Consider the following 26,381-nt stretch of genomic DNA (forward strand, 5'->3'; position numbering starts at 1 on the left):
ACGTTCAGGGCTTAAGCCACATGCAGGTTACAGCATCTGACCTGTATTCCTTCTGTTTCTAGTTTAAAGATAAAAGGCAGCTTGCTTACCATCTGTATGCAACCATCCATGGCAAAGGCGAACATATACTGTTGGGATGAAAATCAACTGCGTAGCCTTGTAAGGCAATGCTGCTATGCCTTCAGCCAATTCAGCTCGCCCTGTGCCTGTTTTTCAATTTCAGTTCAACATATACGCAATTCCACTGAGCATTATCTCATTTGCAGTGATGTGAGACATTAGAGCATCACTTTGATGGCGAAAAGGATCCCAAATTGTACCCTTGTAGTCTCCTTTCCTCAGGCTATGAACGACCGACTGTTAGGAACCATATTAGTAGTTGAGAGCACAGGCCTTCATAACTTCACCACTATGGTGGTAAGACCTACTGCCCCCTCCTTGCAAAGCCAGTGCAGTCTTACCCAGCCAGTCTTTTGCCTCCATCATGTCTGTGACATGCATGGAGGGTGCATACACATTCCTGCCATGGTTGCACCTACGCATTCCTTTGTCCCCATCCATCATCCATTTGTTTCTGTAGGTGAGGAATGTAGCCCCCCAGCCTCTTGAAGTAGCCAAATTTACCCCTGGCACCAGGGAACTGACAAGGAAATTATCCATCCCCTCTTCATGGTAGTGTCTGCATTCTCAGAGAACTTGCCCTTTTCTCTAATGTCCATACCAATTCCACCACGACTAATTGAAACAAGTCCATGAGCGACTGTAGTGCTCCATGATCCCGGCACAGGGTGATCACTTTTGAGGTAATGCATCTTCAGGATTGGAGGAGTCCTCCCTCCCACACTAAGAGTTTGAATGCTGCAGTGATCTGGATTAGCCAGACTTGGACACTTAGGAAGGATATGTACTTGGTATTCTGAAGAGTACTGTCACGGGCCGTTGCTGCCGCAAGCGGACCCACCATATGATGTAGAGAGAGATTGCACTGCCACTTCCGACCCTGAAGTGCAGTGTGCGGCAACCAATCCCCTTTTGCGTCTGGGTGACGGAGAGGAGAGGGAACCATTTCGCGCTGTCACCCGGTTCAAAAAGGCAGAAGGATCGGCCGAGGTGGTAGACGCGAGCGAGTGGAAGACACTGAGGGAGAGCACCGGAACAGAGGGCGGAGACACTGAGGACGAGAGAGAAGACCACACTACGGGCGCCACTGAAGGAGTTCCTACCGACGACCAGACTGCCCCACCCAGCGGCGAGGGATGCGCCCAGCGCAAGCTCCGGCCACACTTGGGGAAAAGCGTGGACTTTTCAGGTGCGTGGCTGCCCTAAATCAGAGGGAGGGAGGGAGGAAGGGAACACAAACAAGTGGAGTTTCGGGAGAGGTGAGAGAAGGTTTTTCGTTCTTTTGTTTTATTTGTGTAGTTTTGGTTTAGCAACCCCGTTTTGATGGCAGTGTTTGCAGTTTTCTGTTGGTTACATTTGACCCAGTGACCAAGTCGGGTAGTTTAAACAGACCCGGGAGGGTGTATTGAAGTTATTATTCCCCGACCCACAGGCCAGGGAGGAGACAGGAGAAGGAACCAGGGTAGATACAGGATCTGAGTAAAGACCTATCTACAAGTAATAATGGCAGTAACGTCACAGAAGTGAAACAGCGACCCCATAGACAAAGAGAGAAAGCAGAGAAGGAGACAGGGCAACCAGACCGACTCCCTAAAGAAGGAAAGAAGGTGAACAGTGGGGGGAGGTAAAGAAGACCAGGAAACCCTTATAGAGAAACAAACTTGCACAGAAGAAGGCAGGACGAGAGAGAGGAAAGAAAGAGGAGGAGACGGCAAGTACAGAAAGCAGAACAGAAAGAAAGCCAGACTGAGACTAAGAAAGAAGGAGGGAAAAGGGGAGGGGAAGTAGTAGCGTCAAGTAAAGGACAGTCTACTTACCTGTGTCTCTATCACTTTTTCCCCACATGCGTTTCCTGGAAGTCCTGTAAAAAAAAAAAAAAGGAGAAGAATCAAATGGGAACGTTCATCTTCCACACGGGAAATACAGAACTAAGTGTGAAACCTTACACCTAATAAAAATCACCATAACATCTGACCACTGGCTATTTGTCCTCATTGCGCCGCCCTGCTGCAAGTACTTTGTTCACCATTTGTTTTTCAACTCATGCAAAGCTGTGCAATGGTACGGATGAGAAGCTGTCGAAGATCAAGGAGGGTTAGCTATACTAGAGGAGTCTCTCTTGAACCCTGAACTTCGTGGTGAGGAAGATCAGCATCCAGATGGAATCACTGAACTGCAGCTGCAAAAAGGAATTATTATGAGGGACAACCCATTGGATTTCAACTGCCCTGAGGCACAAGATCACCTTCTATTTGCAGGATGAACAATCAACTGCATACTGATATCTGAGACCACGGAATGTTCCTCTCCTTCAGTATTACATTAAGAGTGAGTCTTCTTTGTTTCTAATTCTCCTTGTACCATAGGAGCTGGTATTGCACACTGTAGTTGCTCTCTAAAGTCTTAAAGTTTGCTCAACTTCACTCCCTGGTTTTGGCGATCCATTTGGGTAGCTACAGGAGGTTGCCTTGATCCTTGAACCATTGGAAGTCGTTTAGAAGATATCTACATTTGAATACCTGTCAGGACTGTGTCCCCAGATTTGTCTTGGTGCCATCGCTGGCCTCAGTAGATGCCTCAATCCTATGAATGTTCCCATCAGTTGAAAATGTTGACTACACTGGATGGGTTCTAGCATGCACCCTGAGATGCCAGCCCATCACTTAAAAAGGGGGTTTCCAGGGTATACCGATAGTTGACTAGCTATGGTCATAACAGGTTATCCAGTGGCTCTGGTACTGTTCAGCTGGCAACAGTACACTCTTGCCCTCGTTTGAGGTACAAAATACTGGGCACTGGTCACCCCCGCAAGCATCACAAAGTCACCCAAAAGGAAACGTTTTGTTGGCCAAATGTGGGTGGGTACTATGTCCTTTGAGTAGTCCAGAGAATCTGGAAATGTTCATCACAGTTTCAGGGAGAATTAATGAACATTCTTGCACAAAAAACAAAGTACTTTGCTGCAGGCTACACACCATTTGTTTTTTAATTGTAGCGCTGTGCACTTTGGTCATTTTAAGAGCATCTTTCCAGAACACTGATTTGAGCTGTTTTGTTACTCAATTCTTTTACAAGGTTCTTTAATTTTAACTTGTTGCACCACGAAGTATTGCAGCAGCCTTCATGAAAATCTTACACTGGATACAATCGGCCACAGGCCCACATGGTGCGTTTTTAGTAAGATGTTATCCATGTCTGTTTTGTTTATCCTAATTTTCTGTCTAGTGTTCTATCCACATATGTATTACAGTTTTTTGTTTCAAAAGCAAGGAACTGACTCTATATGTAGCTTTATTAACTTTGCTTTGCTCTGTTAACTATGCTCTGATTGCCTCGTTATGATTTTCGAGAGTTAAGTTGATGAAATGATTGATTCCGGGTGGCATTGCAACTCCTAATGCTGGGCATTTTGACTTGCATTCTGAAGAATAGGGATTAACCTGCTTGACTCAGTTACTAGGATGTTCTCAATTGTGGGGAATTTTCCACTCACTCTTACTATATTCGGTGAGAAGATGGTAAATGTGAGTGAGGGTCAAAGTGAATTGTGTTGCGATGTTCAGAAGGGCGTGGGCAAGCAAGTTAAACTCTGGGGTGAGCATGTGATGTGGAAGGATGTTGGTGGCGGACTGGGTTTATTAGCCTCTGCTTCCTACCTCAACTCAGGGCCCCAGTGCTTCTCCAAGTACGTTTCTGCACCTGGTGAAGCTGGGCCCAGTATTCCCGCACCTGTCACTTCTATGTGTTGGGACCCAAGGCCACTCGGTAAAGCAGAATCTTACCTTGGAAATTGCTCCAGCCCATTTGTAATGAAGGCAAGTGTGTTTCTCTTACTCCACCGCCTACAGTAAGCAGTGGACTGCTTGACCTAATGACCCTAAGAAAGCCAGGTGCTAAAGGGGAGAACAGTAGTGTTGTGGCTACAGAACACCAGCGGTAAAGGACAATAATATCTGCTGGCTAGAGACTCCAAGAAAAGGGCTCACACACTATAATAAAATAAACAAAAAAACACACAAAAAACCCGTCCATGATATATAATGATAATAATAACTGATAAAACCACCGGTGGAGTGGTGCTTGCTGGAGCGTATAGGTAATACGAAATGCAAGCAACACTAAAACAGCTCTCAAAATCAATGCATTGTGCCAGTTGGTGGTACTCTATGCAGCAGCTCGGCTCTGGCAACTCATCTCCAGAGTTTCTGCTGATGCCACACCACTGTCAAGTACAGCACTATCTCAGGGTATTAAAACTGAAAATGTGTTCAGAAAATAGCCAGTTGCTCTTCCAGCTGGGGAAAAGATATCTAAATAACCTCTCAAAATGCCTAGACCTTATTTGTCACTCAGTGACAGAACGGTGTCATCCGTCGCTTTGTGGCTGTAAGACTATGCTATGTGCAAGCTAACTAAAATCTCCCCCCTTTAACTTGGCCAGAGAACATGCGCAAGGCCCCCTTCCAGGACTTAGCACGAGGAGCCTCGTTATAGTATTGGAAAATGAACTATCTTTTACCCCCTCATGTCGGCACAGTTGTCAAGCGTGTAAAGTACCAACTCTGCACTTAGAGGAATTCGTCCCGTGCTCCACCCTGATCATGGGATACATCTTGGAAGACTGCTGATGCTCTTGAGGCATGACTGCTTTACTAGTGGATAGTTTATACTGACAAAAACTGAGACTAAGAAATTCTGCAAAACAGTGTTAAAAATGTGTGTAAACCTAAAGAAGAGAATACAAACTACCCTAGTACTTAAGTCAGTTCACAAACTTCTGTCCAGGGAAGGCTAACAGTTGCAGTCAGTGCTTTCTTCACGCCGCTTTGCTTTCTCGAGAAATGCCTCTAAGGCTGCATAAGCTGGTTCCCTTCTGCACCCCAGTCTGAAATCGCCACTCCAGCCAACCATACCTTCCTTACCTGCCAAAATATGCAGACATGGAAAATATATAGTGACAGATTACTGAATAGCCTGTGGCTGATTTTATTGAAACTCCTAAACGCAAACCGTCCCCCATTAATTTATGATGCCTCTGAAATATTTATTCCTAAACCAAGGGCCACAAGCCGTCCTCATCGTCCACATCAAAATACAAGACCATTTCGTGCTCGGTACCTGCCCTGCTGCCAAAAGCCTCCAGCCATTACAGAGGGCATTGATGCCTCTCGAAGTTAGATCTCTGAGCTGCAGGTCAAACCATCTTCAGCCTCAGCACAAACGGCTCAAGCAGCAGCCAACATAGCCGTGAGGCGCTGTTGCATAAAGTTACGTTCATAAATACATCTGCCGCGCACAGACAAATGACTCGACTTCTCACTCTGGCATCAAGCTTGTGATTGTATTTAATGTCACATCTTTACGCTTGAGGTTTAACCAAGCTGCGGAGATGAAGTTTCAAATCCGATTAGGAAAGTGACATGAATTTAAAGCTCTCAACCAGCTGGAGCTACACGGCTGTGCCCAATATAAAACCATTGTTATTAAGTACATGACATTTGCATATTTTTCAGGCGCATTTTTTTGTTTGAAAATGCTGCATTGTCACTTCATCCAGAAGCCTGCATCATAGATTGTTTCCCGATTACCACAGTGGATCTTATTCAGTTTACAAATCGGGATTCCCAGGTAAAGTCTGGGGGAATTTGCACGGTGAAAATACGCAAACATTAACATATTTAAACTTCAGAACGGGGCTAAAATATACCCTATTGCCGGGTTATATCTTCAAGGTGAGGTGCAGGACGCTGGAAGAAGATCCCGTGGCTTCCGGTTCTGATGCGGTTTTACAGTGTTAGTTTATTTGGAAGCGCAATCAGTTTATAAATATTCAGCTGGTTTGACTTTAGCAATGTGTACTTAGTTAGAACACTTCCAGCTATTTGGTAACTTCTTCTTTATAAACGAACGATGAATTGTAGTCACTGAAAAGTGAAGTCCTTTTCTAGCAGTTCCCGAAGTGCTTAATTATAATTGTCCTCCTGAACGTTTCCTTGTCATTTGTAGTTTTTGGTTTTGTTGACGTCGTATTAAGAACGAACGTCTTAATTTTCTTGAGGAAAGTGCTGTTGAACGTGAATACAACAAATCAGAGGTTCTTAGTCTAATCTTGTACTAGGTGTGGCTTGTCAGTGTTGTTGTCCTTCGACTTATTGTTACCATTCTGTAAAATATACTCAGGGTGAATTTTGGTTCCTTCCAGTGGAGCATTTTTCTTCATTTCCTGCTTTTGTCTGGTTGAAGTACAATTCTGCCACCTATGGGTGCTTACATTACAGTGAAAGAGTGGACTGTTTTACGTTGGACCTTGGGAAAATTGCGGGACATGCATTAATGACTGTGAACCTCTAATTTACGGTGTGTATGGTAACGGGAGTTGCCGTACATATCTTAATTTAATGTGTGAATGTGGCCTTAATCATTATATGATTTTCTTTTTAAAGTTTTCATTAAAGGTCTCATCTACCAGACAGCACAAGCTGGCTTTTTTATAAAAAAGACCTATTGTCAGTTTACAGTGGGCTTAAATCCCATCCCATTTCTTACCATTTGTTGGTATTATTGTCGTTCTCATATGCTTGCTATTTATTCATCTGCTTGTGAGGGCTCTCATTTCTCTTCTTCTGTTTGTCTCTCCCCTGGGCATGGCTTAATTACTTATGTCCTAGGATGCTTTCTCCCCCTTCCCTCCATGTTGATTTCACCTCCCTCCATGTTGCAGTCTCCCACCCGGGCCTTCTCTGTTGCTTCCCCCGACCTACTTTTGAGGGGGGGAACCACTTTTTCATATCTTTTTTGTATTCACCTATCCATCTTTGATCAGTAAATAAAAAGAAAATAAAGAAAGTGCCTGTGCCATTTTGCAAGCGCCCACATGCAAGGTGCAGATGCCTACTGAATGCTGTGGGCATAGCATAATGCTTTTTTTGTTTGTTTCCTTTTTAGCCATGCTGAACTGCATTGGAGATGCTATACAGAATCGCTACAAGTCATTGACAAAGCCAGTAGATCTCAATTATGAGATCTTTTGGCTTTGCCACTGCTTGATTAATTTATTGTGGAGATCCTGCTTTTCTGGACTTCTATCCCTGCCCACCTCAGTCTCTCTCTTATTTCTACCCTCTACCCATGCTTTTTAGGTCTTGCCTGCCAACAGCGCATGTGTTGTCACTGTGAGCTGTATTGTTTACTATAAGGGGCTTGCTTGGAGCTTGTATATTGCTGACTATTTGTTGACTTCCTTGTCACTCTTGTTTGCTGACTCCTAATTGGTCAGGTCGTATCAGCTTCACTTCTTTTTCTTTTGTGGGGAGCATAGATCCGCTACCAATTGATTTTGCTTGATCAGTGTCCTTCCACTATCCATCCACTTCTTGTGGTGTGTTTCAGAAACTAGTTTATTTACTTCTTCCCCTCCTACCCTTCACCTGTTATCTGTTGCTTGTTCCCCTCCCACCGTCCCTGCTGCTGTTACCCCCTGCTGCTTCTTCTTCCCCCACCCCTGTGCCTCTGTTGCTTCTTCTCCCTCTCACCCTGTGCTTCTGTTGCTTCTTCCTCTCCCACCCTGCGCTCTTGTTGCTTCTTTCCCTCCAACACCCCTGCCGTAAGTGTTGCCTTATCCCTTCTACCGACACCCTTCCAGTATTATCTTCTCCCCACCAACCTTAAGAAAAAAATCACTAGTAAGAGGCCAGCGCTGGCCACGCCATAGTATTTTTTTTTCACTGTCCCATTCCCTCCCTTTCTCCTCTCCCTCCCATTGCCCACCTGCCAGAAGAAAACAAAAATGCCATGTCACAGTGAACCCATTTATTTACTTTACTTTTAGCCATGCTTCACAGCCGTGCTGTTGCACAACATTGCTAAAAGGCATTGGCAAACCCAATAACTAGGTGAGAACTATTTGTTTTGCTGTTTTGGACCCTCTCTCATTTTCTTTCTTCTGGCCTTTCCTAGCTGAATTCCTGTGTTCTCTGATTCATTCTCTACAGTCGACTAATCGCGCTTAGTGTTTTACAGGCTAGTATCTGGGGCTGGGTAGAAGGGGGGGGAGGCTGGTTGTGTTCTGTTTTTTCTTTCTTTAAAGCTCCTCTCAGGTGTTTTTTAAGCTGTCAGTCTGTATGCACCCATGTTACTTATTCTTGATCCTTAATTATTTTCTCCCTTTAAACAATATTCAGTTTTGAAGATTAGTTTATCAATATAACTTGCCTCTTGTACTTTTGTTTTGCAGTGCATTATTTTCGAATAGTTAGGGCCCAGTTCATGAAAAAAGAATCAAAGTATGGGCGGTGATTTGCATCTCTGCCTGAAGATGATGATCTGTGTGTTTTTAGGCCCTGGTGGAGGTTTCAAATCCGCTGGCAGAATCGAAGGCAGTTTGGTAATTCTGTATTACTGTTGTAACGTGGAATTACTGATTAATTAAATTCTGCCGCCCTGCAGGTGGAATTAAATTATCTATTGGTTTCTAAAGTTTAGAAACAACTGCATACCCCTTGGTGCCTTTGCATACTCTGCAGCAAATACAATTTTAATCTCTGCAGAGTATGTGAAGGCACAGAGTGGTATTTGGCTGTGCTATTTTCATAGCGCAAAATGCAACCTCATATCCATTTTCCGACGCAAGGGTGCATTTGGTGCTATGAACTGGTCCTTTTTACCAAGACCTGATTTAAAACATGTACAGTATTTCTGATTGACTTGTTTGATGCTGTGTAAATGACAACCCTGTGAACATCTCAATCTCCTAAAGAAGGCCCCACGTTGACTGTGTGCACTTTAGATGAGTACTGCTGCCCTGCCATTAATTAATATTACTGTTTCTTTATTTTTACAGTGGAAGAATCTGACATAATCGACCTTGAAAAGCGCTATTGGTTGCTAAAGGCTCAGTCGAGAACCGGACGTTTTGATCTTGAAACTTTTGGCCCTTTGGTGTCGCCTCCTATTCACGTGTCTTTGAGTGAAGGTATGCCGAGTTTACTTATGCTTGTCTGTGAATGTTTGCGTAATATGTTTCTTTTATGGTGGTGACCTTTTATTGTCATAAAGTTGATGCAGGTTGTAGTTGTCACGTAAACACTAAGCAGCCATTTTTTGATTGATGTTGAAATAATGTTTTGCTGTTCGAAGATTTGAAGCAGCTTCCATGAATGACACGTTGACAAAGAAAGCGAAACAGATCACTGAGTTGATATGCATGGCTGAGTGGGTATGCTGTAGAACAGTGGTTCCCAACCTTTTGACTTTTGTGGGCCCCCACTTTATCATTACTGGAATCCGCGGACCCCCACTGAATCATTATTGGAATGCGTGGACCCCCCACTGTGTCATTACTGAAAGCTGGGGAGCTAATCTGTTAATATTATTTAATTTTCTGATCAGTTGCGGGCCCCCAGCGGTCCCCAGAACACAGGCTAGGAATCACTGTGGTAGAAAGTTGAGCATGGATGCTGCGAGAATGTGATGATGCATGGAATGTTGGTGTCCGTGTGCTGGGGTAAACCTGGGTGCTTGGTCGCATTTGGAGGAAGGCGAGCCCTAACCGGACCTGTAAGGATGTAGCAATTAACCTAAAAGACCAAATTGAATTAAAGAACTTGCCTCCTTCCTGGCTGCTGGGCAGGAGCAGCACAGTGATGAGTGTGGGCAAGGAAAAGATGTCTCCTCACCGAAGGAATACTGAGCTGCAATGACCACTTGGTAATGAGCAGATGTTAAGGTACTTGAGCAAAAGTGCTCTTTTCTTGACAGCATGGTGTCTTCATTATCAAGAAGCCACTGTAGAAGTAACTGCAGTGACAAAGAAGCCATGAACTTGTATCAACAGATAGCCTTGACTCAAAAGGGCAGGTGTTGCTGGTCTCAAATTTCTCTGGGTTCACATTTACAGCTCCGTGAATAGGCAGTGAAGTAAAGGTCCAAGATTGAATAGATCTGCAGTGAAGCAACAGCATTTGATTCAACATGTGGGCAGTATTCTGGTGACTCAGATATTGTGCTATTTTTACTGAAATGGTTCACTATGATTGCATGGTGATTGGAAGGTACGGGACATGTCAGTTTGTTAGCATCAGCTGTGTGATCTTGTGCAAATAGCTTTTCATGTAACACATACATGGCAGCTCAAGCACATTTACTGATTGCTGTAAACTTTTGAAGTGCCATAGTACTGCGCATGTTGCAGCTGCAGGAACAGCTACCATAATTCTCAGTGTATGTGATCCACAAGGGCATGTTCTTGGACCAAGTGCCCACGTAGAACTCAAAGAATCTGCTAGGAGTGTCTACTGGAATTTAAGTGATATAAAGAGTGACGCAGGGGAGCCATACTTCCAACGTGTATTCTTTTAATGACAAGTGAAAATGGACTCTTGTTGTCTTGTTCTTGTTTAGTGAGGAAAGCAAAAAAGAAGACTGACATCTCTTTGCTTCAGAAGCCTTGTTCATGATTAAAATGGTCTTGCAGTGCTCGGGGCAGACAACTGACGTAGATTTCAGTTGTCATCATTAATGTAGTATATATTGTCATAAGGAGTGCATCATAGTGATGTAATTTATATTTACGCCAGTGACAGATAAGTGGTCTTTGTGGTCGTCCCCCAGAGTCTTAATATATGCTCTGAAGCACCGCAGCCAAATTCTTAGCGATCTGTTTCCCTCTGACGGATTTCAGAGATCGTTGGTGGGGGTATGGTTTGCCTAAAATAGTATATGAGGGGTCCCCAAGATTCGTGTGTCGAAGGTGACATGGATCTGCTTAGTTCTTGATCACTGCCTCCCAGTATTTATGAAGATTGGGACATTGCCACTGGAGGTGCAGTAGAGTTCCTAGTGCTTCTCGTTCCCTCCTGCAGGTGGCCGATTTCGTCGTGCCCATAATGCTGTTTTTTGCAGGGGTCTTAAACCAGTATGACAGGAGTTTATGCTCCGTTTCCTGCTGGCATACATTTGTGGCGAATCTGTGTCCTCTATCAAACATCTTGTCCCAGCCTTTCTGTGAAAGGTCATAGCTCAGTTCTCTCTCCCAGCGTTTCTGCCCTGGATACTTTTCGCCATTAGACAAACCTATGAGAAAGCAATTAAGGGCGGATATTTGAGTCCTTTCATGTGGGCTTTCTATAAGCTATTTCTCTAATCCTGCAAGCGGCCTAGATGCGGTGAAGGACCCAGTGGCGTAGTTGAGTGTATGCAATGGGTTTGCTCTCACGGAGGCTGAATAGTTGTTTAACTACTTCAAAGGTAAGTGTTTGCTGGTTTACAAAAAGAGGGCCTCATGAGACATTGCCGCTCTCGCCACACTTTAAACAGGGAAGGTGCTTGTGCTTGAGTGAGGACATAGGCATGAATGAATGGTAGTGAAGGAGATGGGCATGAATGATGATTGGAAGGATGTGCATCCTGACTAGAAAGCTACCTTTCCCTCACCCCCATAGTCGCTGTGTTTACCGGTAAAGAGCACAGTCCACGGCTTTGTTATCCATGGGACTTGCCAAAGGAGAAGACCCACTATGAGTTGATCTATGTGAAACCATTGTGTCTGTCAGTCCTTCTTACCCCAGTCCTCTAGGATCCAAGCTGTGCTGGCTGGCAGTATTATGCAAGATGAGTACAAGAAGTCTGTCCTGCATGACCGTGTGTAGAGAATGCAGTTCACACTCTCTTGGGCTTTGTTTTGCCAGATAAAAAGGTTTAGCAGTGTTTGAAGTCGCTTAAGAAGAGGTGGATTTATGTTTTTTTTTAAACGTAAAATAATATTTTATTGTGATACATATGTGACCACTGTGGTAAATATTGCTATTTTTTTTACTCTTAATTTTTGTAAAATGACTGAGTAGATTTATACCAAATCATGAAAAGCACGCTTTTGGGATAAATGCTTAGCGTTCTGACAAATTTAGTGCAATTCTGTTCAGCCTTTTTTCTTGTATCATTGTCTAATTTTTACTATGGAAATTGCATGGGAGACAAAATGTTTTTTAGAGCCCCTCTTCTCAAACCTAGTTTGACTGATTACCCTGAAACTTTCTAGGAAGGAGCTGAGGTGGAAGAAGTTTCTTTGGGAAAGTTCTGTGAAGATTAATCAAACTGTGAAAAAGTTATTAAAACAAAAAAAACAATCTTCCTATGAGAACTCATATAATTGCACAGTGGCTACTACCACTTTATAGGTATTTAATTTTAATTTTATATATATATATATATATATATATATATATATATATATATATATATATATATATATATAATATTTCGATATTTTATTATATTTTTTTCCAGTGAAAAAATACAGTTAAAAACTTAGCTATTGGTCTGTCTCAATCGTGTAAAACCATTGAAGTTCACCAGTTATGGTTATGAGTGCGCCCAACACATGTATCTGAGGTGTGTTCTGATGCTATGAGCTACCTGGACTGTACTCATTGTTCCAGGAAGCGAAGCCTTTTTTTCAGGCATTTATATTGGGCCTGCTTTTGCCATGCTTGTGTTTTTCTGAGCTCATTTATTTTCGCATTTGGCATTCTTAGGTAAACAAGCATCGGCATAGCAAGTATGTCTGGCACTGGCTTGCAAGACTTTTGGCTTAGTCAATGTTTATTTTGTACATCAAATCAGGGAAGGTGGTGTTAGAGGAATGTACATAAAAAAATAATTGGCAAAGCCAATGGGTCTGGATTTACATAAATGTATGGTAAGGCAAAGCATAACAAGTAAATAGCATGGGAATAGATATGTATTTGTGTGGAAGCAAAGAACTGTAGGATAATATTTGTGTAGGAAGAAAGGCCAGATGACGGTTGCACTGTTAAGCCATATCTAAAAATCCATGTAGGTTAGTAACTGGCCTCCTCCCATCTGTGCTGCTGCTAGAGAAAATCAACAGAAATTATCTAGTTAGCTAAGACACTTTAGGAGCATTACAATGTCTTGGGTGTGCCCCCTGAAATTTCAGCATCAGGCATTGGATAAATAAAATGAGAACAGCTGCGTGGAGAGCAAACACTTTTGTGGAAACACATAACTTCTGCCCAATCAAAACATGTACATGTACTTGTTGCTCTCAATATGCAGAGAGCGCCAAAGCCCCTCTGGTGATGCCCACATCATTGTCTGGGGACAGCTGCGCTGTGAGCTAGACCATAAAAACAAAAATGGTGGTACATCCCATGTCCTTACCCTTTCTTGCTATACCTGCTTCTATATAGCAGGGTTTAGGAATCTAGAAGTTATAAACTCCTGAGCTGTAGTAGTAGCTGCATATCTGTTGACTACAATGGGTTACGTTCAGTTTGTTGTGTTTTCTTTACTTTTAAAGGACCCTGTTCCTTACAAAAGTCAAAACGATTAACCTAAAATGTAGCTTAGTGCTAATAAATTTCACTGGGTTTCCACTTCATAAACAAATTCTTTGTGTAATGTATTTTTGGACCATAAACAAGTAAGATGTGCAGTCGTATTGTTGGTACCTAACCAGTGGACTGCTTGAACAGATCGTATCTAGATTTGAGCCAGGCATTAGTTTGCAATTAGGGTGACCACCTCGTTGGAGGTGATTACAGTCACGATTTCAATTTCTGGATATCTGTGTGATATCCTCGTGCATTCTGGGTGTTGTATTTACGTTCTGCTGTGATTGAACTAATTAGACTAATTCACCTGAAGTCAGCGATTGAGGAATAGGAGGAGCGTATTTAGTTAAACTTTCTTCGGCAAGGGTTCGAGTGATTCCTCCCTTTGGTACAATTTACTCTGTTCCAACTCCCCTAAATTGCCTTGTTTCTGTTCTAACCCAGTCTTACTACTCACAGCATCTTTGTTATGAACTGATGGTAAAGTTAAATGACAGTTTAAAATGCTGCGCAGCGGGGCTTTTGAAAAATGAAACGCTCATAAATTCATCTTCTTGTCTTGCAGGATTGTTTAACGCTTTTGATGAAAATCGTGACAATCACATAGACTTCAAGGAAATCTCTTGTGGATTGTCGGCATGCTGCAGGGGACCTCTGGCAGAAAGACAAAAATGTAAGAGCAAACTGCTGGTCATTAACCTTTAAGTTAAGAATTTTCAGCCCTATAAAACAGATCCACTTTGTATCACTGACCTTGATGGCATTATTTCCTGCAGCTTTTCACCTGACCTCAGATGTAAATGGCGTTCTATTGTCGTAGTCACTCATATCACTGAGTTGCAATTAAGTTAGTAAATTGGGTTCAACGTAGTCTCACAGTAACACAAAACGAATTGAGGGAAAACTATGCAGAAGTCTGTTCATTTATTGTTGGTGGCTTAAAATAATTTACCTCCATGGAGTATTTTTTATTGACACATGTGTAAACCAAACGGGTATGGGAGGATATAGTAACTTTACACTCAGTATCTCTTTTGAGCGTACACCCTATGTAAACATAAGTGGTACACACCAGATTGTACCATAGCAACAGGATAGTTTCTCAAGTTACTGTGCTGTGTTTTATTAATTCTTTCCGATGTCAGTACTATGTTTACGGAAAAATGTTTACATTAGATCTGAATGTTTTTAATCTACATCACTTAAACACTTTAAAGCACCCCAATAACACTTAAAGTATGAGATCCCATAGCGGTCCAGGGAGCCGGACATAATTATAAGAGGACAATTAGTAATAAAAAGAAATAATTGCAAGTGGAACCATGGGAGAATTTAGTACAGGCTCCAGAGACAAAGGATAGCAGAATGCTTTGGAGGACTATCAATGTCCCCTTGTTTTCCAAGAGGATAAGACCCGACTTGGAATCCTCAGTCACCCCTGCAAAATGGGTGGACCATTTTGGCTCGATCTTTTCGCACACCAAAGTTGTTGGAGTAGACTTCCAGATTCCTGTGGTTACCCCGTCAACTGATATGGTCTTCACTGTGGAGGAGGTAGTAAGGGCACTAAATAAAAGTCCCAAGGGGAAGGCCCCGGTCCCGACGGCGTTCCAGTGGGCACTTACAAGTCTGAACTGGCCCTCTGAGTCCTACTCATGACCAAGGTTTTAAATGAAGCAGGAACAAGATTTGTACCCCCCTCCTGGGCTAACTCATTTATTATACCAATCGTCAAGAAGGGATCGAGGAACGATCCAAAATGTTATCAACCCCCCTCTACTCTACTCTTCTGCCAAATTACTGGGGAGAGTCTTGTTAGAGAGATTGCAAGTCTGGGCCGAAGAAAATGAAATTCAAACAAGTGCCAAAAATGTGTTCCGGAAAGGCCTTGGGACGGTTAAGCAGTCACTTAAAGTTAACCTCCTGATGGGGAAATACATCCTTGCTAAAGAGAGCTTCCCTGTTTTTTATTGATCTAAGTTGTGCATTTGATTTGGATAACCATAATAGACTATAGGCATGCATGGATCAGATGGGGGCCCCTAAGGGGATAATCTGGCTCTTGGCATATATGTATAGCAGTTTAACTACCTTTTACTATAGGATGAGAGTTTCGGCGGGGATGTGTGTTGGCACCCTTCCTCTTCTCCCTGTATATAAATGGGGTAGATCAGTGGTTCCCAACCTGTGGGCCGGGGACCCCTGGGGGTCCGCAAAGCCTCCTCAGGGGGTCCGCAACCGCTTAAAAAATTTAATAATATTAGGTCCCAGCTATCAGTAATGACTCAGTGGGGGTCCCCGTGTTCCAATAATGATTTAGTGGGGGTCCCAGGCTCCAGTATTGATAAAATGGGGGTCCAGAGAAGTCAAAAGGTTGGGAACCACTGGGGTAGATGAAAACTTGAGGCAGTAGGTGCAGATACCCCTAGAGTTGAGAGGCAGCAAATACCCATACTTTTATAGGCAGATGAAGTGGCCAAAATTTGCAAAACATGATTACTTCCTTTACTGAATAAATGGAAGGGAAAGATGAAAATTAATATAGCGAAAACCTTTACCATGCGTTATGGTCAAACAAGGGAAAAGCCCAATGCATTCTATATAAAGAGAAGCAAATTAGAAAGCACAAATACTTTGAACTACGTAGGAATATAGTTCTCCTCTAAAGTGGATTGGAAGCATCTTAGGGCATTATGCTTATCTAATATGATCAGAAATAATGAAGGCCAACTTAGGTTTGCTTCCAAGCTAGGCTCTAAAGCAATTAGGGAGTTCCTAACACTGTACAATTCTAAAACCATCTCTGTGGCAACATATGAAGCTGGAATCTGGGGTGTGGGGGATAATGGAACAATACAAAAACAGGACAATAAGTTCCTTAGAAGACTCCTTGTGGTACCCCAATCAACTCCGGACAGCATTATACACAGTGAGCTGGGAATCGGATTCGTAACAGAAAAGTTAGAAACCAAACCCCTTTTATCATGGCACTCCATTTGGTCTAAAATAGAGACACCTTTTACCACATTAATTATTAAAGATTGTATGGGATTAGACCATGCCATTAAATCTCTTCTAGCACATTAAGCATATGCTGAGGGGCCTCGGACAGACAGAGGGGGATCTCTGGGGACACCCAGAGAACATTACTGGTTACCCCAAAAGGGATCTTAATGAGCACTTATTAAATAAACTCTTGTCACGAGAAAAGGATCCAGTCAGATCAGCATAAGGTATCAGATGGAAGATACATGGTGTTGAATGAGCAGTTTGGATGTAAATTGTACAGCACTTACCATAGATTCCTTCTTACCAGGTTTCATTTGCTTATTTTCCATCGTATGGTTTCTTTTCCAAGGAAGGAAGGGTGGGGCGTTATTACTAGAAAATGCCCCTGTGACTGTAGATCTGAACACTTGACCCAGCACATTGCACTGTTCTGCAGATTTTGCCTGAAGCACAGAAAGCCATATCTTAAACCACTCTTTTTAAAAGAAAGAATTATTTATCACCAGGACACCTTTTTGTATGACCTAAAGGACTTAACACTCTGCTTCCAGTTATCTATGTTTCTCTCAAAAGTGCTCCTCGCCAGGAATCCACTGACCAGCACAGAAAGCGAAATGAATTAGCTGATGTATTTTTGATGTGTTACAGTGGTTGTCTTGTTATCATGAACTTTGCTTAGTGTTTTACCACCTGGAAACAGTTGATTTTAATGGCAATTTTTATTGTCTAGTATTAATATTTTAGTAATGGCTAGTTTTAACATGTAACTTTTATTGCCATTTGTTTACACCCAGAAAATGGTGCGCTTTTTACGACATTTTATCTTTTGAAAATATTTGTGATGCTTTTATGGTTTATTTGGTATAAACTGAATATTGTGAAGAAGAACAACACTTAAAGTAAAACTGATCCAGAAATTGTAAGCTGTCTCTTGTGTTTTGCCTCATGAGTCAGTAGCAAAAACTGTACTTGAATTGTAATTGTGATTGAAAAAGGACTGGAAAAGGTTATTAATTTCTGGGATCCAGCACACTCATCATGTGTATGTTTTTGATTTTTGAGGTTGAGCCTAGACAGCCCGCATGCGCTGTCTGCAAGACCTTTTGGAATGAGTATAGGACTTTTATCCCGCCAGCCGCTGCCTGCAACTTATCATAGGTTGAAGGCAGTGTTGCTCTTGTTTTGCTGCCTCCTAACTGGTTTGGCAGCCGAAACGTCACTTCCTGTACTTGGCTGAGGCGCACCGGTCAAGTACTGTTTAATTACACCTGGATTGTTTTTCTGTTGTTTGGATGGGCAATTTCTTATTTTCTGCCTCTTGTTTTTGTCAGTAAGCGCTCGTGTTCACACGCGTTGTTCGTTTTCTGCGTTTGGCCTTCACTTGGTCCTTACTTTACATAATCAGTAAAGTTGTGTCTTGTGTGTGTGTTTTATACATTTTTGTTGCTTATATAGCATGAAATCGACCCAGGTATTGAATCCTCAACAGGGGCTCGGAGAGATTAGATGGTACAATATTCACTGCACTCGGGGAAACTCATCCCATAATGCTTTGCATGCATTCCTTTTACAACACATTTTTGTCCATAACTCGGCATGTGGTGGTCCTAGGACAATGGGGCCACCACCAAAACATTCAGAATGATGTGCTCTTTCTGTCCAGGTCATCTTGTGTGTCACACTAGGTTGTGGGGGGGGGGCAAAAATCATAGCCTCTTCCACCATTCAATGCATATTTAAATTCTCTTATAGCTGGAACGTTTGTTTTTACTACTGAGAGGAGTTTGTGTTATAAGGGTCTTATTTGTAAGCACTTGTGTTCACACCCGCATGGTTCGTTTTCTGTGTTTGTCCTTTACTTGGTCCTTACTTTACAGATTCAGTAAATACATGTAGTTGTGTCTTGTGTGTCTGTTTTGTCTGTTTTTTGTGGTTTTATATAGCATGAAATTGAACCAGGTATTGAGTCCACAACACACTACAATATTCACTGCACTCTGGGAAACTCACCACATATGCTTTGCATGCATTCCTTTTAGAACACATTTTTGGCCATAACTCAGCCTGTGGTGGCCCTAGGACAATGGGACTACCACCAAAACATTTAGGGCCATATTTATACTCTGTTTGCACCAAATTAGTGTCATTTTTTTTTACTCTAATTCGGTGCAAAACTAACTCCATATTTATACTTTGGTGCTAGACCCCTCTAGCACCAAATTTATGGAGTTAAAGTCATTTTTTGAAAGTGGAGTCCTACTTTGCCTTAATGAGATGCAAGGTAGGCGTTCCCGTGCAAAAAATGACTCTATGGCCTTAACACCATATTTAGGGGCATATTTATACTCTGCGGCATATTTATACTCTGTTTGCACCGAATTAGTGTCATTTTTTTTTACTCTAATTCGGTGCAAAACTAACTCCATATTTATACTTTGGTGCTAGACCCATCTAGCACCAAGGCCCTGATTTAAACTTTTTTTGCACCGCATTAACGTCATTTTATGACACAAAAGTGGCGCAAACTTACAAAATATTGGCCCTTATTTATACTTTTTGCTGCAAAACTGCACTAACTCAGTTTTGCACCAAAAAGTTGAGCACCGGCTTGCACCATTTCTGTGCACCAGCCGGGCACCATATTTATGGAATGGTGCAAACCGGTGCAAAGGGTAGGCTAGAGTTTAAAAAAATGACTTTAGTCGGTGGGGCAGGCAGTATACAGTAGAAGAAGAGGGTTTAGCACCAAAAAATGGCTTTAGGCAGGTTAGAGTAAAAAAAAATGACTCTAACCAGATTAGCGTCATTTTATGGTGCTAAACCTACCATGCCACATGACTCCTGCCTTAGAAAAGGCAGGAGTCATGCCCACCACCCCAGTAGCCAGCACAGAGGACAGGGGTCCCCTGGGCATGGCCATTGCACCCAGTGCTATGTATGGGGGCCCATTTCAGGGCCCCCCATGGCACTTTCAAAAATAAAATGCATTTACCTGTACTTACCTGGGATGGGGTCCCCATCCTCGCAGTCCCTCTTGTGTGGGTGGGGGTGCCCCTAGGGCCTAGGGAGGGCACCTCTGGGCTTATTCCATGGTGTTCCACCATGGAAATAGGGCCACAGGTCCCCTAAGACCTGCCCTCACCCAGGTCTTAAAAAATGGGGCAAAGCAAGCTTTGCCCCATTTTTTGACCCTTCCTTCCTCCCTTGCACCATTTTTACATGGGAGTATAAATATGGTGTTAAGGCCATAGAGTCATTTTTTTGCATGGGAACGCCTACCTTGCATCTCATTAAGGCAAGGTAGGTTTCCACTTCCAAAAAATGACTTTAACTCCATAAATTTGGTGCTAGACGGGTCTAGCACCAAAGTATAAATATGGAGTTAGTTTTGCACTGAATTAGAGTAAAAAAAAAATGACGCTAATTCAGTGCAAACAGAGTATAAATACCCCCTTAGCGCCAAACAATTATGCTAATCTGGTCAGAATCATTTATTTTGACTCAAAACTGCCTAACGTAATTTTTTTTTAAGCTAGCCTACCCTTTGCACCGGCTTGCACCATTCCATAAATATGGTGCCCAGCTGGTGCTAAAAAATGGTGCAAGCCGGTGCAAAACCTTTTGGGGCAAAACTGCCTTAGTGCAGTTTTGCACCAAAAAGTATAAATAAGGCCCTTAGAACGATGTGCTCTTTCTGTCCAGGCAATCTTGGGGGTCACACTAGGTGAGAGGGGGCCCAAAAAGCATGACCTCTTCCACCATTCAATGTATATTTAAACTCTCTTATTAGCTGGAACTTTTGATTTTACAGCTGAGAGGAGTTTGTGTTATAAGGGCCTTGTTTGTAATAATATTCTGACAGCCTTGCTCAGTCTGCAAATGTGTAATGCTCTATGCTCTCCAAGGGCTGAAGGATGATAATTGCCCCAAGGCACTAATGACTCAGTAGGCTCCACAGGGACATCCAACCACCACCAGTGGTACTGAAACTTCTGCTGTTGACCCTACAGAGACATCTAGCCACAACCAGTGGTATTGCACCTTCTGCTAATGCACAAACACAGTTTATTTCTGTGAAAGGTTTAATGTACGGCATGGCTAAATATTTTTACCATTTCACGGAGGACCTGGTACTTCTCCATCTGGTTATGGGTTTGGGGGACATTCTGAGCTTCTGACGTCAGAAGAAGTCCTGGCAGCATTCTGTGACACTGAACACGAAGTGCTTTTGGCTCCGCAGGGACATCTAGCCACCATCAGTGGTACTGCAACATCTGCTATCGACTCAACTGGGACATCTAGTAACAACCTGCGGCACTGCACCCTTGTGCCGCTGACTCCCCAGTTAAATGATATTTAAAAGGCCTGCTAGGCCTGAAAAAGTGTAATACACTATGCCCTCAAGAGGCTGATTATATGGCTACCCTGCAATGTTCTCCTGTTCTTTGGAATTTGCCATCTTCAACAGATTGTAGAAATCCTGTTTCTCTGAGCCTTTTCCCATGTGACATGCTGAGCCAACTGCTTTGAACTGCAGTACTGGACTTACCACCATCAAAGAATAGATTTTGAGCAATGACATTAAGTTGCAGGTCCAAAGGTGGAGTGCCTCTGTTAGGATAAAAAGTGATAAAACCCCATTGATGGATTAGTCAAGGCAACAGACAACAGTATTTTGCCACCAAGTGTGGCCAGTCCCGAGTTTAATTTTTGATCAAATATAATTTCTCTATCTGTATTCATCTACTTTCAGCTAGATAATTGCCATCCACATACTATTTGCGTTTGTAGTTTCTCCTTGTGAAGATGAGGATCTGAGTTTTATCCTAATAGATTTTTTGTTGATTTTGTATTGCATACCTTGTCAAAACATCTAGGTATCTTTGGATCCATCCAGGGTTAAGTCGCATAATAACAGATCATTATAAAGACCATACAGATCTCACTCGATCATTAACACTTTATTAGAGGTTTCAAATTATTCAATCTGAATAATGGGTTAAGATTACTTGCATGTTTATTAAATAACATAGGTGCCAGCACAACCCTGGTGAACCTCAGTTGAACAAGGAAGTTTAGTAGAAGTGACACTTGTTCTGATGCCTGTTCTCATCAGAGTAATCAAGAAAATTCACTTGCTGTGCAAAATAGAAGGAAAGGTATATCCATGCACGTAGTTGACAATCTTTGCCAAAACCCTGTTGTCATAGATACCATACTTAAGCGTTATTCCAAAAATCGATTTAAACCAACTAGAACTTGTTTGATTTATCGCTGTTTTTTTCGTTTAATGATTGTTACCCTCAGCAGTCTTAATGAAAGAATCTCATTGCTTACCCTCCTATTCATTCACCTCCATTTGATGATCTGATTTAAGTTGGATTTGCGACTAAGTGGGCAATCCTCTGTCCTTTTTGGTGCTGTTCCTGTTCTGTGTGATGAAAGTTGACTGCTATTGCATCTAACAATTGCTGTAGACTAAATGGCCTGATTAGCATGCTCTTATTTGCTTGCTATTTTCCCCATTTTCAATGCAGGAACGTCAGCATGCCAACATGACAAGCCTGTTTCTTGGTGGCAAATAGGAAGGGTAGTCAGAATAAGTAGACTACTTTACTGTATATGGAACACACGTACAGGTATAGATGGTAGATCAAGGGAACAAGGTAAATTATCCTGTGAAGAGGGATAGATCGGGTTACCTATCCTGACAGTAAATGGTGAATTACTACATGACAGGATGCTCCTTAGTTCTAGATGGGGGAGCCTCATGACGAAGCAACGATGCAAGCCACACGAAATGGGCAAGGATTCTCATATCCTTTGTGACTTTTGGAGTGATACAAACACACAGATGATTATAACTCCGTAAGATCCATACATTTTGCAACTATTCAGTTTATAATTGGAAGGACATGTATCTATATTCTTAATTTCATCATACTCTCCTGCAAGTAATTTACGGTTTTCCGGACGTAGCTAGGGGGAAACAGCAATATTAACGAAAGGAGGACCACGGCAGCCTTTACAACAAAGCAGTTTTTACAACTGTTTTCACAACAAAATATTTTACCACGAATACCATTACAACGAATTGCATTGTAAAGACATGAATAGTAGAGGCATGTTCCTAGTAAAAAGGTTTTTGGATGGTAACTGTAATTTTCGTGTTTAGAGTGGGTATGGGTTTTTCGGAATGCAATGGCATTTTTAGGGTTTAGGGTAGGTATTGGTTTTCGGGTGGCGAGGGTAATTTTATGGTTTAGGGAGGGTATGGGCTTTTGGATGGCAAGGGTATTTCTAGTGTTTAGGGTGGGAATAGGTTTTGGGATGAAAAAAGTAGTTTTAGGATTTAGGGGGGGGTATGTGTTTTTGGGTGGCAAGGGTAATTTTAAGGTTTAGGGTGGGTATAGGCTTTGGATGGCTAGGTTAGTTAATTTTAGGGTCTGAGTGTTTGTATGGGTTTTGTGGGTGCCAAGGGAATTTTTACGGTTCAGTGTGGGCAGGGGTTTTGGGATGGCAAGTGTATTTTTAGGGTTTAGGGTGGGTATAGGTTTTGGGATGGCAAGGGTACTTTTTTGGGTTAAGGGTGGGTATGGATTTTTTTCAGTGGCAAGCGTATTTTTAGGGTTTAGGTGGGTATAGGTTTTGGGATGACTAGGGTATTTTAAGGGTGCTTATGGGTTTCTGGGTGGCAAGGGTATTTTTAGGATTTAGGTTGGGCATGGGTTTTTGGGTGATAGGAGAATTTTTAGGGTTGGGGGCATGTGTTTTTGAGTGGTTATGGTATTTCAGGGTTTAGGGTAGGTATGGGCTTTTGAGTGTTAAGGGAATTTTAAGGGTTTAGGGTGGGTATAGGTTTTGAGATGGCTAGGGGAATTTTTAGGGTTTAGGGTGGGTATGGGTTTTTGGGATAGCTAGTGTATTGTAAAGTGTGCCTGTGATTCTTGTTGTGCACTGAAAGTTTCGTGGTGATCTGTCAAGCGGGGGCTGAAAAAAAGGGAGGAGGGTCCACACAAAGTGTGTTTCCCATGTTAATTCCCATAGGAGTTTTGCACACGACTACAGCCTGAACCGCTGAACGGAATGACACCAAATATGACAGAAAGGTAGGTTTCGGTATGCAGATTACACTTTTGGATATTTGGTGTAAATCCGTTTAATATTTTTCGAGAAATTAAAGGGGAAATACATTTTTATATCTAAGGCAGTGGATCCGTTGCAACGTTTTCATGATTATTGCTGCAAATTTGCAAATGTGCATGCCAACAGGAATACTGTGATTGGCTGTCCACAACCTGACCAGAAAATTGCGGCCACCATTTTAGATAACTTGACATGGTCCCCGGGGCTGAGAAATAAAATTAAAAGTGGAATAAGGGATCATGGTGGAGGTACCTCAACCTCAGAGCTGTGATATAGGGATCTTTGAGGGTCACATTATGACCTTAGAAATCTATTTTTTTCTCGCTGCACGATATTTGCAAATATGTTTTGGTGCTCAGCGCGGCCCACCGTATAACGTTGCGACAAATTCACTAATATCTGCGAAAAAAAATGAAACCCATTCACAGACTCATTCATACACTAAATCATTCACTCATAGAAACACTCAGACCCTCATGCATCCACTCACAGACCCACTCAATAGGAAATCGCAAATTTGGAAATGCTAAGCAAGAGGCATTCAGCATAAGGCCCCCCTTGTTGCACCCCGGAAAAAAAGGTGCATATGTAAAGCGCACACATGCCCTTGAGGCATGTGTGCACTTTATTGCACTTTAAAAAAAAGTATTTTTGAGTGCTTTTTTAAAATTGCACATGACATAACCTAAGTCCTCATTTTGCGTTTAGGTAATGCTTTGTACATGTGACAAGAAATTTCGGGAATTTCAAAATGTGATTTCTTCATGGTAGAAAAAACATTTTGCAATTCCCTAAAGGCCTTTATACATAGGAAAAGTCTGTTTTAGATTTCTTAACTGGACGAAATTGCAGTTCAGCCCATTAAGAAATGTAAAAGGCCTTTGTACATCTGGCCCTTAGTTCCATCTGTCCACTGATTGTCCAGTTGGTCATTTTTATAATTTAAATTGCACATCAGTTTCAAGGTCCAGGATTCCCACAATGGACCCTATTCACAAAGGTAAATTTGGTGATATATACACGTTTACAACCAAATTTACCCTTTATACATTTGTCAAGAATCCTCAAAGGCATGAGTAGATGGTTTTAAGAGGGCGGATCTCACTGCCATAAGTATGTATAAATGTTCCCTCGTAAATCCCACTTATACAGTGCAAAGGGGGTTTCCAAAACGTGTTTTGCAGGGTGCTCACACAATAAGTTTGTGGGCATTCCCAACTTCCTTTCTGAGCCTTATAATAAAATGGTCACATAGTTTCTCCAGGGAAGTTGAAGTAACGCATTTTTCAGGATAGGCAGGGGTTTGGTTCAATCCTATATTTGGTGGGTGTAGGGGAACAGATTTCTCCAATAGGAAAACTATTTTGTCACCGAAGATTTCAAATAAAAAATGCCCCCAAGGGTCTTCATACTTCTCTACAGTCTTATCCACCAAGGAGACCTCAACACAGCGCTTAGCACCGTTGTAGCCTGTAACTACATAAACTAGTTTATAATTAGTTTTTTATGGACTGATTGCATTGAGAATTTAGAAAAGGATGCGAATGCTGTGTTTTCTTTTTTGTAACTTTTAAATATCAAAGCTTCTTTCTTACGCATTTTGCACAAATTCAAGCATGATTTACCTATAGAAATGACATTATTGGAAAATTCTCCTTTAGTGACTATGGCCCTCATTTCCACCTCAGCGGTCTTTTCCAAAGACCGCCGAGGTTCCGCCGGGCCGAAGACAGCCACATCTATAGGCACCACCCAGCCATGCGGCGTCAGTTCTTTTCTTTCCGTTCCAGTTAGCGCAGATCCAGAGAGAGCTACCCCTTTCGCTTCTTGACAGGCCTTTTTTCGAAATTTTGTCGAGTTTTTTGTCACATGTGTCGAGAATGTCTTTGAGGAAGGCTAAGCTCAAACCGTGTGGCACCTGTCACCGTGCCATGTCAGTCACTGATTCCCATCTCGACTGCTGGTGGTGCCTTGAGTGCGCGCACGATTCAAAGTTGGAGTGCCGGGCCATAGCGCCAAAGCCTTTGAGGGAGACGTCTCTGAAGCTGCTTGCGGCCTGGTGCGCACAACTCTGAGATGGTCCCGGTCGAGAAGGAGGTCACAGGACCGATCTTGGAGCTCCGAGTCCTCTTCCTCCCATTCGAGGTCCTCAGGGCACTCGTGCAAGAGGCACTGGTTGGTAGCGCTAAACCTGCAGGATGCGTATTCCCATATCCCAATCCTGCCAGCCCACAGGTGTTACCTGCGGTTCAAGGTAGGCCACAAACACTTTCAGATCACCATGCTGTCATTTGGCCTTAGCAGTGCCCCTCAGTGTTCACCAAGGTGATAGTGGTGGTTGCAACTCATCTGTGCAGGTCTGGGGTTTGTCTTCTCCTACCTCGACGACTGGCTGTTGAAGGCAAGTTCACCCCAGGCTGTCGTCTCCCACCTACAGACTGAGGCAAACCTTCTTCATTTGCTGGGGTTCACTATAAACGTGCCGAAGTCACACCTGACTCCCTCTTAGATGCCCCCTTTCATCAGAGCAGTTCTGGACACAATGCAGTTTAGGGCATATCCTCCTGAACAGCGAGTCCAAGATATTCAGGCTATGATACTGATGTTTCAGCCTCTGTCCTGGATTTTGGTGAGAATGACTCTGAGGCTGCTGGGTCTCATGGCCTACTGCATCCTGCTGGTAAAACATGCCAGATGGCATATACAGGCTGTGCAGTGGGACCTGAAGTTCCAGTCGGTGCAGCATGAGGGAAA

At 42.6% G+C, this 26,381-nt stretch overlaps 1 protein-coding gene across 2 annotated transcripts in view; it reads left to right on the plus strand.

Annotated features, from left to right (window-relative positions):
* USP32 (ubiquitin specific peptidase 32) overlaps positions 1 to 26,381 on the plus strand; it is a 941,828-nt gene that overhangs the window by 408,228 nt on the left and 507,219 nt on the right. For both annotated transcript variants that reach the window (XM_069226537.1, XM_069226538.1), the window contains exons 6-7: positions 8,960 to 9,091; positions 14,038 to 14,145. In XM_069226537.1, coding sequence (XP_069082638.1) covers positions 8,960 to 9,091; positions 14,038 to 14,145 — 240 coding nt within the window. The remainder of the gene's footprint in view (positions 1 to 8,959; positions 9,092 to 14,037; positions 14,146 to 26,381) is intronic.

Source organism: Pleurodeles waltl, chromosome 3_2, assembly GCF_031143425.1.
Source record: "Pleurodeles waltl isolate 20211129_DDA chromosome 3_2, aPleWal1.hap1.20221129, whole genome shotgun sequence".
Taxonomy (NCBI): Eukaryota; Metazoa; Chordata; class Amphibia; order Caudata; family Salamandridae; genus Pleurodeles; species Pleurodeles waltl.